This window comes from Annulohypoxylon truncatum (genome assembly GCF_022578515.1).
Source record: "Annulohypoxylon truncatum strain CBS 140777 unplaced genomic scaffold F4807scaffold_41, whole genome shotgun sequence".
NCBI classification, from domain to species: domain Eukaryota; kingdom Fungi; phylum Ascomycota; class Sordariomycetes; order Xylariales; family Hypoxylaceae; genus Annulohypoxylon; species Annulohypoxylon truncatum.
In genome coordinates this window covers 302261-315874 of record NW_025953827.1, presented here as the reverse complement: position 1 = coordinate 315874, position 13614 = coordinate 302261, and the positions used below count along the sequence as shown (strand labels likewise).

Genomic DNA, 13614 nt, shown 5'->3' with positions numbered 1-13614 from the left:
TGTAGTAGATTGCTAGACCGATTTGATTAGTGGGGTTCCGCGGGCAGTCTAGTACACTCGTTACTACTCTATCCCCAATTAGGCCTAGCCCCTCTACATACAGACGCAATGAATATAAAGTAACTTGAGACGAGAAGCTAACATCAAAGTGGAATCACACCATGATTCACACTGGTAGGGCAGGATGGCCGAGTGGTTATGGCGGAGGGTTCAAGCATAGACTCGCACGAAAATTGTGATGTTACTTTCCTGATGAAAATTTAGGACGCTTTTCCTCTGGAGCAATCCGCAGGGGTTCGAATCCCCTTCCTGTCAACGCAACATTTCTTTTTCTATTCCTTTTGCTTTTTATTAATTTTATACTAGAGTAATAAGTAGGTAGGTAGGTAGGTACTAATTTTAAATTATTTTATTCATCAGCTATCTCGGTGTTCTCTTTCCCTTTTCCCCTCTTGAGGGTTTAAATTTCTGTGTGCACTCGACAGGTATTCTCACCTGATGACGTGAGGTGGGGTTCTCGCAGCCGAATTCTTTATGTACGTACTACGTAGTTTCTGGTAGAACTTCGGCGATAAAAATTTGGAGACTGACTTGACGCCTCTATGCAAGGATTGAAGCTTTTCGATGGTCTAAAAATTTCCCAAGACTGTGCCGCTGTTCAACCTTTCCTATCCCGCGCAGTCTCGAAGGACGACCTCTAGTCTGCACACGTCGCCGACTAGACAACAATTGAAGGACCTTTGGTATACATCGGTCATTCGTCCTTATTCAGCGGTAGATTCGTGCGACGAGGTTGACAACCTGGCATCATGTTGTCAAGAGCACTTATGCGCTCTGCGCGGCTACCGGCGCTTTCGAGATCAACCATAGCACATCCGGCTATTTCCAGAATATCCAATCCGACCGCGGCAATATGGGTGCGAGGTATGGCTAAGAACCGAACCCGAAACCGGAACCATAACCAAGGTCAAAACCAGCAATCGAGACCGAACCAACCCTCAGCTGGGCCTGCACAAGCAGCTCAGTCGGCTCGGCCGGCGCAATCTGCTCAATCCGATCAATCTGCACAATCTGCTCAATATCAAGCACCCAAACCGAGTTCAGAACCTACGCCTTCCACGCAACCTTCCCAAGGCGCCGAAGCCGAATCCAAATCTGAGCCCGACCTCAGCTCCCTTCCCGATCTCACCCAAGGTATCCCGTCCACTCTCGAGTATGAGACAAGTGGCGCCACCGACAAGGCGGCGCTTGCCTCCGTAGAAGAGGAAGCACCCGGGGCGCAATCTGGCGGCGGTCGGGGTCGCGGGGAGCTCCCGGCTTCTGCGTACATTAGTTCGACGGAAAAGAAGAGGATGAGGTTTGCCAATTTTATGTATGCCGGATCGCTAGTCCTTGCCGTCCTCGGCGTGGCTTACCTGGGTCGGGAATGGGACGAGGAAGAAGCTCAGACTCACACCGATATACCCAATGGCTGGTCGCTCGGATTGTGGTATAAGCGCACGATGGCTCGCTTCGGGGATGTCACGAGCTACTACAGCGAACCCGCTTTCGAGAAGCTTTTACCCGATCCCGATCCCATGTTCGCGCGTCCCTACACTCTATGCATCAGTCTCGAGGACATGTTGGTACACAGCGAATGGACGCGAGAGCACGGTTGGAGGGTTGCGAAGAGGCCGGGAGTGGATTACTTCCTGCGCTACCTGAGCCAGTACTACGAATTGGTACTATTTACGAGTGTCCCGTTCGCTATTGGAGAACCGTTGGTTCGCAAGTTAGACCCTTTCCGATTTATTGTGTGGCCTTTGTTCAGAGAGGCTACCAAGTACAAAGATGGTGAGATTGTCAAGGTTAGTTCTACTTGATGCCCCTCTCCCGGCAAAATAGTAGTTCGTATTACTAAACCAGCTATTGCATAGGACTTGTCATACTTGAACCGTGACCTTTCGAAGGTCATCATAATCGACTCAAAAGCTGAACATGTTAGGAACCAGCCTGAGAACGCCATCGTACTAAACAAATGGACTGGTGACCCTAAGGACACCGAGCTCGTCTCACTAATTCCTTTCCTTGAGTATATCCATACTATGCAATACAAAGACGTAAGAGTAGTCCTCAAGTCTTTCGAGGGCAAGCATATTCCGACCGAATTCGCTCGCCGGGAAGCGATCGCTCGTAAAGAATTCCAAAAGAAATTCGAATCCGAGAAGAGGAAGCGAAAGAGCGGGATGGGAGCTCTCGGCAGCCTGATCGGGCTTAAGCCGAGTAACATGAACATGATGGTCCCAGCAGAAGGCGAAATTAGCCCGAGCGAGGCTTTCGCGCAAGGCAAGATGTTGCAAGATATCGCACGGGAGAGGGGCCAGCGCAACTACCAGATGATGGAGAAGGAGATTCGTGAAAACGGCGAGAAGTGGCTTAAGGAAGAGCAGCAAGCGAACGAGAAAGCACAGGCTGAGGCTATGAGCAGCATGAAGTCCTCGTTCTCGAGCTGGTTCTTACCCTCTAAGCCGGAGGATAATCCTGCGCCTGCGCCTACCCCTGCCGAGCCTAATAAATAAGTCAATGAACTAGATTAGGAAGATATGTAACTTATGGAGATGTATGATATGAGGAACGCCTGGGAGAAGGCGTTGAACGATCGCATTATGAGTTGCGAATGGGGCTTACGCACGACGACCATAACTACCACTACTACTACTATTACTATTACGTTACCCCGGAACGAGACGAAACTCTACTCTGAAATGGCGGGCACGGTACTTGCATAGGACGGGCTGGATTCGAGTTTGGGACGAAAACTGACTGACATGCATACACTTATCGCGGCCACGGCTTAAAGAAAAATTTACTCGCGTCATATCTCGGGAAAAGTTCTCGAAGGACTTGAAAGATATGGGAAAATGAACGAAGAAGACTAGAGAAAGGGGAAAGAGAAGGATGGTATACGCCGAGATCAAAAATGTAATCTCTGTATTATAGTATAAGTGAGCGATTCGAGGCTTTACCACCCGGCCTCGATTGCGGTGTATAGAAATCCATCCATCCATGAAACCACCCACTAGGCTTTGTCCGACCGAAACTCCTGAAGAAGAAATAGACGTCATATCTTAGTACCGATTCACTATGGGACTATCCTTGTGCCAATACCATGGGGATGTTGAATTAGCCTTGCCCAGATGGTGTTTTCGTCCTGAGAGCCACCAATCCTGAGATAGGATGAAATCGAGTTCACACCCCGTCCAAAATTGCAAGTGGTAAGTAGAGAAACGCTTTCCATCCCGTATTTTCTCAAGCTGTCTTTCCGACTGTCATATGCTCCTCTCGTTGCATTAAGGGCCGAGATATTTGCAAGCAGCTTATTTGCCGGACGAACTCGCTGACGTGGAGGTTGTGGTTGTCATTGTCGTCGGAGACGAGGACGAGGGCGAGGTTGAGCTCGTGCTGCTGGAGGTGTACCAGGCGCTGTGGGCGCGGCACCACTCGCAGTTCGGGTCGGTCTCGCAGTTGAAGTCGCTTCGCGGGACAAAAGTTAGCACATATATATTTATATATTCTTGACCTTTTCTTTCATTATCGTTCTTGCTTGTAGAGGGTACGAGGAGAGGAGAGGAGAGGAGAGGAGAAGAGCGTTAGGGGAGTAGTTGGGGAAATATAAACTTACTCTGAACTGCAGGTCTTGCAGTAATGCTCGATCGAGGTACAGTCGGGCGTGTTGCCGGCGTGCGCAGACTCTACCGCGTTCGGTGCCGGGGCCTGTGTGGTGGTGGGCGATGTCGCCGGAGGGGCCGCGAGGACGGCGCCGTAGAGGGCGAAGGTGATGGCGAGGAGGCTTGAGGAACGCATGGTGAGAGTATGGTAGAGGTGATGGAGGTGGAGTTACTCAGGTAATATTGAGTTTCTGGTGATTTTTTTATTTTATTATATTGATTGTGTACAGGTCAGACTTAAGTTTCCTGGAGTTCCTGTGGGTATTTTATCTGGAGAATATGATCAATGCAGGAATTGATTTGGTCTCTGGGGTTTAGCGGAGGCCTTGTGTGAGTTGTTGAGACGATCTGTGGAGGATATTATATAGAATGGGTTCTGGTCGGATCAGGTCTTGTCTCGGCCTCGAAATCGAGGCCCGATATTCTAGACCTAGGTGCGATGTAGGAGTTCAGGTTCGAGTGTCACATCCAATTCACATAGAAGAATAATAGGTATCTAATGGCATCAGTCTTTCTTCTGTTGATAGATATGGATACGCAATCATGAACAAATAAACTGAGTCACTTCTTGTCCTTTCCGAGGTCGGTAGTAATTCCCGGCTTCTCGTCTCGTTAAACATGGAGACGTTGGAATAACCATTTTGAGAAGACACATGAGGAACGTCAAAAGCCTCGTGGTCTTCTGCCACCGAGGCTATCACTATTTCTCATCCCAAGGCTCTGGCAGGTTCTCCAGTCCCACGGATTGTCGGACTTGTTGTAGCCCCTTACGTTCGGGCGCTCACTCCTCTCCGACCCTTTACAGCATAAGACTTTTGGGTAGGTAGGTATCTTTGTGAAGACTCAGTCAGACTTAGATATGTATGCGGACATGTGTGCAAACACAAAGACTACCCACGAGCCATAGCCTCATGATGTGCAATGACCCATGTGGACGATTTTGAGCTCCAACGTCCAATATAGAAGACGACAGATCAAGTCGTACAAGTTTCAGATGTGTGATTGGCTTAAAGAATTTGTGGAAAATATGACAGAATCAAGGATATGTTTTCGGCATTTCGTCCGTAGTAGACTCGGCCCCATGTCTCGGGACCGGTTTGTGTTAGGGAAGCAGATATCCGGGCGTAGGGCCATCTCTATATGTGGTTAAGCACGAATGACGGAGGTCGTGCAACCTACGGATGGGTCCTCAATCATATGATGCAAAGCCTCTAGCCGATTCGGTGGCTAACTGCAAGGCACAAAAACAACCTTGGAAGCCTTTGGGGCAGAAGCCTCATGTATTGCAGTACTGCGAACCCTGAAGTTGGAATACGATAGGAAAGTGATGATCCGTAGTATAATCACAACACTGGAGTTTGTGTACCCAAAGGAGGGCTCATCATATATCCCAAAAACTACGTAGGTCGGCTGGTAGGTTAGATTTTTAGATTCGACCCTTGAGATCTCGGTGTCTCGGGTTGTCTGACGGACTCCTAAGCTCCCTTTTCTAATTCAAGTTGGCAGTGCTGTCAATGTACCACCTCATGCAGGAGATAGGTCCGGTCAACATATAGTCCTATTTGATAATCCCAAGAGTTCGGCTTCCAGCTTCTGATTTAAGACATTGCTGTAACACGCAATCGTAGACTATAGCTGTCGAAAATCATCAAGATTGCGTAAGAGATATAGGTGATACGAACGGCGGATCCCATGGAAAGTCGAGAAATCTTGATCACGCCTAGATCTGGATCTTGTCCTAGGTACTATGCAGGTAGAAAATAGGGCAACGTCAATGAAATACGAAGCGTCGATGTCTCTAGTCCGCCCTGCAGGTTGTGTGTCTATATGCCGTGTAACGCATCATCAGTCTATATCAAAGTCTTTCTAGTATGGACGGCCAAGGTAGGCTTAATCCTTATTGGAAGCTTTCGAGGACGCCTACTCTTGCCATTGGATCTGCCGACTGCACGTGCCCGCATCCCAAGAGCAGAGGGTCGAGTCTCACACCGATCATGTAGCTTTCCGTCACTGATGGCTGTATTATGGGTGCCGGCAGGAAACCGCCTTGTATTAGTAGCTCGAGGAAGCATAGTCCCTAATGATGAATTGAGATACCCAGATCCGTATCCTATTCTGAACATCCCATTGTCTGCTTTCCACCATTCTTATCCGTATTCAAATCCATTACTGTAGCGACTCATACACACCCCTAATCGGTACACCTCATAGACAACCATATTCCGCAACGCTGCAACCATATCACGAAGAATGCCTTTTCGATTAAGCCCACAACACCAACCCCTATCTATCTCACCGCTCACGCATGCCTCCAATGTCACCCAATAACACTTAATAATTTCCACCAAACTCCCCAAGAATATGTGCAAAACCGTGCGAAAGTCTAAATTGTACAACATGGTCCCGTTTATACCGCGTCCCGTATCAATCGCTGTCGTATAGTACATTCATATCGTCAGAAAATGTGATCCCTGATGACTCCACGCGCCACCATGCCTCAGCCAAGTTTCCAGCAGTCCCCTGTTCCTACCGACACGGAAAAGGCAATGCTACTCGGCTAATGTGCGTATATTAGTGAGATAACGGGCAAATTCCCCTCAAAGGTAGTGTTTCCGCAAAACGTGATTAGCCTGGACCGTTGGGGGCCCAGTCTAAATACTTCATTCATTTCTTGTTTTCGAATTTTGAGCAACAGGTGCTATATTTCAAGCACCACTAACTCCATCCGAGAAAAGCAACAACGGCCATTGCATTGTAGCCGTAGTCGTCGCTGGGGCGCCATTCATACTGACCCCTAGACCCACAGTGGTGCCGTCCACGTTCGCACCGGGCCTAGGATCGGAGCTGCCGAGGGACATTAAAGCATTCGCGCTGTATCTGTCCTGGTTGTCCACGATGGCGGCCGTCCAGTCTTGCCAGGTATTTCCGCCGGATGACTGCTGTTGCCGCCACATCATATGTGCTGGTTGCGTCATCTGAGTCGCTTGTGTAGCGAACGTCGTAAGTGGGTTGTGGTCCGCTGTCTGAACTTGCGCTTGTGCCTGTGCTTGTGCTTGGGCGTGCGCGTGAGCTTGCGCTTGAGCGACGGCGACTTGTCCAGCTGCTTGCGCGTATAGGAAGGAGTTGTTCGGATCGTAAGATATAGCATTGGTCGCGTGCGGAGCCGAGTCTGTATACGAAAGAGAAGGATATGTCCCAGACTCGGGAGTAGCTTCTCCGTAATAATTGCTGCGCGATGTTGCGATGACGTGGCTTGCTGAGCCGTTCACCGTTTCTGTATCGTTGTGGCTTGGGTTAGGATGAGTAGGGTTTGACGGCGGAGGTAAATTGGTGTAAGGTGGCGAGTGAGGAGATTGTTTAAGCATGTCTTGGGATAGTTGTGGGTGCGACATAGGCTCGTTGGCCTTTTGAAGTTGGGCATGCTCTATCCAAGAGATAGTACGGTCTATGATAGACGACACTGCATCGTGAAGACCCATACCGCACCCTAAGTAGAAATCATATTGTTAGCAAGTAATGAGCTCAAGGCAGAATTGTGAACTCACCCATGAGACTTCCGGTCTCAGCCAGGATAGTTAACCAGAGACTCATATCCGCACGAAGGGTCTGCAGTTCAACCGCGCTTATATCGTGTCGCCTTTCCCAGTGTGCGACTAGCGTAGAGAATATGGCAGTGCAATATACCGCAAGACAGTACCATGTTGTATCAAGAGACTTTAATCTATATATATTGTGGAGGATCGACAGCATTTTCTTTGCCGTCTCCTCACATATCTTGGTATTCTCGGCTATTAACTTCGGATCATTTGTTATGCAAGCAGCCGGGTGTCGCAATGTGAGTCCTGAAACGTTTGTTAGCATACGCCCAACTAGCAAATCCCAGAAGCTAACAGGGCAAGGAGCTAGGTTGTATATATGGTATGAATTCCAATACATGAAATAGGGGCGATCGTCGGATGCTGGTAAATGCTTACTAAATTCAAGGGACATGTATTCCGCATATAGAGCAAACATGGAATCATGTTCGATTTGTCCCGCACTATTGGGTCTTAAACCAGGAGGAAGGTTTTCTTTCCAGATCTCCAATTGTTCTTCGAGAGCCTCGATCACATGAACATATCGACTCGGATCCCTCTTTGTCGAATATACGTTGGCAAACATCTCGAGGAATAATGCGGAGATCTTAAAGGCGGAAACACCGATCTCGTATCGACACGGAAGTGATCTTGTCGTATCAACACCATCCTCAGAGAGAAGTTCGTCGGCTATATTCTCCGGAAACTCGCAGTCGATATCTTCCAACCGAATAGACATAGGTCGTCCCATCCTACCGTTCAGTGTGACGACGGTCGAAAGAAGTGCCCACCACGTCCGCTTTCGAAGTTCATTCTCAAGGTTGGTTTCTTCGCCTGGCTTCTTCCAAGCGCGGTGTAACCCGATCTCAATGGCGAGACCAAGGGTATAGTTGCTTAGCATATTACTCGTATTAGACTTCGGGAATCGCATTGTGTGCACACAAAGCATGGTTAAGGCTTGGATATCATAAAGAGTTTTGGATGTGGATAAGTCAAACCACTTGCTTAAAGCATAGTGATAATGCTTATTTGATAAATCATTTAGACGAGCCCTTTGCTCAGGATTTTCCCGGTTACGAAATCCGTACTGAAGGTATATAGAAGCGAAGACTAGATGGATCATGGTGGTTTCGGCCACGGTAGGTTTGAAATTAGGGTCATCGTAGAGGCGTGCTAACTAAATAACACGTTTAGTACGAAATGGAGCCAAATATCTAAAAAGAAAAAAATATGTATATCCAGATGAGGGAGAATGCTTACGAGATTTATGAAGGTGGGCTTATGTAAGACTGGATGAAAAGGATAGACCATAAGAAAATACCATTCAGCATAGGTGAAAGCATCGGCTTTAGGAGGATAGTCGACGTGAAGTGGAGGATTGATATTAGCGACGGACCGCAACATGGCATGAACGGATTTGTTATAAATAGGCGAGTGAGCTGGAGCATCAGGAGAAGGCTCGTCCATATCCGGAGCCTCGAAAGATCCGATATCTATGGTGCTTCCGAGAATGGACAGAGTGGTACCCTTGATGGAACTGAGAGGAGCTTGATCCGCGCCGACGCCTATGTGAGTGTCCGCCGGTCTTGGTTCAACTGCCGAACGCAGGGTGCTAGAGAAATGTATGCTCGGAGGCCGATATCGATCTTTCGCCCAAGTTGCCGAACCATGCCCATGCTGAGACTGAGACTGGGACTGGGACCATTGAGGCTTTCCTATAGAATCCGGTATCTGGCTTGTCATATTGGCAAGGCCTCCGTCGGAAGCAGAACTATCGACAGGAGTCGAGGATGAGCGGAAGGGTTTGACCTCGACGCCATTTTGCTGAAGTATCTTTTCTAAGTCGCGGATATGATTTAACATATCCCTCTTCTCGCGTTCCAGCTCTTGCATATATCCTCTTCGCTCCGTCCGACCAGTGACTCGGTCTGTCACGTAACATTCGAGATTTTGATTGATACAATGAGAGCAGCCTTCGGGTAGGGCATCGCAACGGATTTTGCGAACCTGGGGTAAACCGTGTTAGATCAGGACGTATATATAAAGCTATCGGGATAGTATATGATATGATTGGCCTGGTTGAACTCGACGAAGGACACTTTTGGCGACGTAATGCGACGATAACGAATACTACGGATATCTTTCCATCCTTCCGCCTTCGTGTCTTTTTTTTCTTTTCCCCACGGCACACAAATACAAGCACATTGTCGGATAAAAACCAAACATACCTTACACCGATCGCATGCTTGCCCGGTTCTCGTATAGGATTGAAGTTTACTCTTGACGACGCTAGAGAAATCATTTGGAGCAGCGCGGTCACGATCTAATCTCGGTAGCTTGCATTTAGCTGTGCCGTCGGGAGAGTCGAGGTCGGCAGCTTCACCAGGCCGTTTGGGCGGTCGGCCTGGAGGCATGGCGACACGAAGCTGTTTTTGGCGAAAAAGCCCGTGGAAGTTTTTTTTGTAGAGGTGACCGTTTTGTTGGCGCACAATGGTTTGGAGCTTGTTTCGCGACAAATGAGAAAATGGAGTTTCCCGAAACCTTAAAGGTCGGGAGTCGGGATGGGACTTGGGGCAGTTTGGGGACGGGACGTCCTTACCTAATAGCTAAAAGTAAGCTATGAAATACCTAGCATCTGGCCTGTCTGGGTACCCCCCAGCACTTACCTAGACAACCCAGCCTACCTACCCAGCCTGCAGCCAGCCAACCCGTCGACCCCTACCAACCTTGAATTGACCAGGCACCCCAGTGCACCCTAGGGCTAACACGCTCACGCGCTAACCTTCAAGGTTGCCAGCCTGAACCTTAGAACACGCTATATCTACAACCACCTATTAACTCCAGGGTTAAGATAAGGATGTACGTAAGGTACAGGAAGGCACAGAAAACGCGGAACGGTAGGTACGTACACGGACTTTTAAAATCGACTATGTAACTCCAGAACTCAATTCGAATTAGTTCACAACTTGGAACTAACACAGCCTTCTCCAACTTGAAAATTGCGGGTTCAAGATTCGTAATTATCGGTACCAAAATAAGAAAGATGCGATTTCAAGACTGAGGACTCTGAACAAGGTCCAAGACTCGGGAGACCACAAACTATTAGGACAGTGAAATCATACGAAAGCACATGACAGACGACTAACAGAACGGAACCTACCGCCCGCTCGGTCCTGATTGTAAAAAGCATCTCGACTTATTGAGATCGGACTGGGGACTCAACCATCGGCCTGGAGTTGCTGGAAGATGATTAGACGTCCAGGCGTCCCGAGAATTTCGATTGTTACCTAGGTAGGTGATAAAGTAAGGATAAGTAAGGTACCATCGGGGCCATCGGAGTGATTCCATGTCCTATTCGTCATTCGCTACACAATTATTGGATCCTCCCACCCCAAGGACCCTCCAAAGACGACGAGTCCTGTTTCTGCATAACGCACCAGGACGCAAGGAGCCAACTTGGTTGGGGGACTATGTCCGAAAAAAGAAAAGCCGATGAGCATTCGAGCATTATGTGTCGGCAGACGAAGCCCCCATAAACCCACACCAAAGCCCCCTATGCCATATTCATCTCGAGCTAAGCTACGGGGTCAATCTTGCAAGTCGGGGATCAAGCTCTTTGATAGGGATTTGAAGGCGAGCGGTGAAGCTGAGTTTTATTATATGAAAAGAGCAATCAAACTAACTGCATATATACCCGACACGTATACAGCAATACAGCGTAAAGGACAGGCTCAAGTCCAGTCTAACCATAATACCCAAGGCGGGTATACCGACAGCATCATCGCATAATGATAGTCCGCAGACTTGGAGAATGGAAACATTTGAAACAACTCACACTTACCTAAGCCATGCAGACTAAACTAGCACGGCTACCTTAAGCTGTTAGGGTCCTATGTAAGCAGTGCTAGGAATCCATCGCCCATTCTTTAAGCTAGGGCAAGCCTTGTCGACGGGGTCTTGGCGGGAGAAATCTCGACCTAGACCGCCCGTGGAACCCCCGTGGACCCGGCCGATTTACTAATGATATTAAGCACCCCGGTCGCGATGGGCATGATGGGGTTTCTAGAAGGATGGTAAAGGATGAATAGAGTGTGTAGGATTGATGGAGCCGATGCAAGCGCACGACAGAATAAGAACCCAAAACAGCCTATGACGGCAGACAACATATGACATGTATGCACATGCGTGGGAGTAGGGTAGGAGTGACAAGACTGACAGGACTGAGTATATTTCGTACCTTTTTCGTACTTGCGCGGTGTCACCACCTTCAAACCCCTTTTCTTTTCTTAATTTAGCATCTACTACTCGTAGGTATATATACTGTATTTGATATACTCCGGCTGTGTTAGTTACGTAGCAATAAAGCTGGCGCAGCAATACGAGCTCCAAAAGTTTACCCATCCAGCGTCCAACCCGTCGCGAGATCCGCCGGCTCCGCACGTAGCCCTAGACTTACTCACATAAAAACGTGTAAATCAAATGTCTACAGCGATTGAAGATTGCGGGAACGGCGGATGTGGTGGCTTAAAGATCTTAATGAAGGCACGGGCGATCCGAGCAACTGGGTCTGCCTTGCATATAAACCGTGCGGCGCAATTAACTTGCCGTCCCTTAATTTATCTTGAGGAAAGAGCACAACATGGGATCCCATACTTTCGCCATGATAAACGGTGTTTGATTCTGTAGAATCTTTTAGTATGATCTTCCCGGGCTGAGGTTACGCTGAATAGGACCCCTGGATTCAAGGGGGTTTCTTGGGGGTTCCACTATCAAAAGAAATGATGAAATTATGACTAACAGCTGATAGCCGCTGATAGCCAGCTGCCTGTCGTGCCCCTCTATACCCCACTATCCATCTTCAACGAATCCGAATACTATCAACATCTTCCTTGGCAACCTGCGACTTGAACGAAGGATCGATAGATGTGCTCCTAACCACGATCCGTGCAACAGATATAGTGCAATACAACCAAATCAAAGCCCGCATAGTACTCAACAACTCTATCAGGTGATTCAACCAGGCCTGTCAATGAGTCATGGCGTCTCCCGAAGATGGCGAGGCGATACAATCGTCAGGAATCCTAGAGACGATACACTTGGAACACGTCCCATCGACACACACAGTCCATATAAGCCTCTTCAAAGATGTAACCAACGCAGAGTTCTTGCAGAAGCAGTTATTAAGTCGGAATTCGGAGTTTGAGTATGCTTTCATCGATGCTACGTCTGTATGTTTTCCCGCGGAATTCTTATGTCTTCTCATTCTGGTTTCTTACCCCCAAGTTAACCACCATCATACTCCCTATCACTAAATAGATTTGATCTTCCCAAATTTTTTTACAATGAAATAAGATTCGCCTTATATCAAAATAGAATGAGAATATAACACGGGCTAATACTTTTTTATATAAAACTGATAGGTAATCTCACGCTTCCAAGTCCTAGCCGCTGTTTATAAGGCCATAACAATACAGATGAGCGGCACCATGAAGACGCCAAACATCCACTCAGAGATTGTGTGCTCATTAAGTCCAAATAACAACGTGTGTATCATAATTCATACTTAACTCCAGTCCTCTTCGTATCTCACTCATCTCTGTACCCCCCTTCTTGTCCATATATACTAACGCACCCAAGATTTCCGAAGCCTACCGGCGCTTCGGCATAACCGCAACAACCAACGCCCTAATCATCATCAAAGTTCTCATTAGCCCATCCTCCACTCTCACTCCCGCGGCCATACAGCAACACCTGCTCACCCACGTCCACGGCACCCCCACCCCCCTCACAGACGAGGTCCTGCAATCGTCTCTCACGGACTGGCCCAAGGTGCGCAAGTACTACAAGCTGAACGGCGTGAACTGGCTCGACAGCGTTAAGGACGAGGCGCTGAAGCGCGAGGAGATGGAGGTTCTGGTGCTGGAGGGTATGGCACTGAGGGGGTTGTGAATACTTCACATTTCACTGAGAGTCGAAACACGGGAAGTATAGAAATGTAGAGAGATGAAGTGAACTTGAGAATTACGAATAGCCAAATAAGAGGCATCTGAGATATGAGAGATATGAGAGCCATACTAAGCATGAGCTAAAAAGAACTGGACACAAGTCATCATCATCACCATCGAAGGCCACGCATGGAGAACAATTTTATTAATTTTTTGAACTTGAATGGAAAACCGCGAGCTTTCCGTACCTAGGTAATTACCTCCTTACTACTCGAAGCATTCCGATCTTCCCAGGTAATAAGTAGCAGAAGGGATCCGCGCAATTATAAAATATGTAGTTCATATCGTAAGTCATACCTCGCGCCATGCGAACTCTTCCAATGGCGC

General features: G+C 48.1%; 5 protein-coding genes and 1 non-coding gene across 6 annotated transcripts; 3 read left to right on the top strand and 3 right to left on the bottom strand.

Annotated features, from left to right (window-relative positions):
- Window positions 1–178: 178 nt before the first annotated feature.
- F4807DRAFT_t134 lies at window positions 179–315 on the top strand. Its single transcript has one exon. It is a non-coding gene; the product is annotated as a tRNA-Leu (tRNA).
- A 117-nt stretch (window positions 316–432) lies between these two features.
- F4807DRAFT_278964 (NIF-domain-containing protein) lies at window positions 433–2635 on the top strand. Its single transcript, XM_047994662.1, has 3 exons — window positions 433–536; window positions 610–1847; window positions 1917–2635. Exons 2-3 carry the CDS (start codon window positions 810–812, stop codon window positions 2556–2558), a joined length of 1680 nt encoding a protein of 559 aa, XP_047850188.1. The 5' UTR covers window positions 433–536; window positions 610–809; the 3' UTR covers window positions 2559–2635.
- F4807DRAFT_278957 (uncharacterized protein) lies at window positions 2494–3230 on the bottom strand. The gene has a single exon (XM_047994661.1). The coding sequence runs from the start codon at window positions 3102–3104 to the stop codon at window positions 2712–2714; it is 393 nt and encodes a 130-aa protein (XP_047850187.1). The 5' UTR covers window positions 3105–3230; the 3' UTR covers window positions 2494–2711.
- Window positions 3231–4151, bottom strand: F4807DRAFT_278944 (uncharacterized protein). The gene is made up of 2 exons (XM_047994660.1): window positions 3662–4151; window positions 3231–3513 (listed from the first exon to the last, which is right to left on the bottom strand). The coding sequence occupies exons 1-2, from the start codon at window positions 3841–3843 to the stop codon at window positions 3357–3359; spliced, it is 339 nt and encodes a 112-aa protein (XP_047850186.1). The 5' UTR covers window positions 3844–4151; the 3' UTR covers window positions 3231–3356.
- A 1996-nt stretch (window positions 4152–6147) lies between these two features.
- On the bottom strand, window positions 6148–10232 carry F4807DRAFT_278696 (fungal-specific transcription factor domain-containing protein). Its single transcript, XM_047994657.1, has 6 exons — window positions 10192–10232; window positions 9511–10103; window positions 8543–9289; window positions 7682–8459; window positions 7253–7549; window positions 6148–7194 (listed from the first exon to the last, which is right to left on the bottom strand). The coding sequence occupies exons 2-6, from the start codon at window positions 9694–9696 to the stop codon at window positions 6413–6415; spliced, it is 2790 nt and encodes a 929-aa protein (XP_047850185.1). The 5' UTR covers window positions 9697–10103; window positions 10192–10232; the 3' UTR covers window positions 6148–6412.
- Window positions 10233–12001: 1769 nt separating this feature from the next.
- F4807DRAFT_278703 (uncharacterized protein) lies at window positions 12002–13475 on the top strand. Its single transcript, XM_047994658.1, has 3 exons — window positions 12002–12510; window positions 12703–12825; window positions 12920–13475. The coding sequence occupies exons 1-3, from the start codon at window positions 12319–12321 to the stop codon at window positions 13229–13231; spliced, it is 627 nt and encodes a 208-aa protein (XP_047850184.1). The 5' UTR covers window positions 12002–12318; the 3' UTR covers window positions 13232–13475.
- The last annotated feature ends 139 nt before the right edge of the window (window positions 13476–13614 follow it).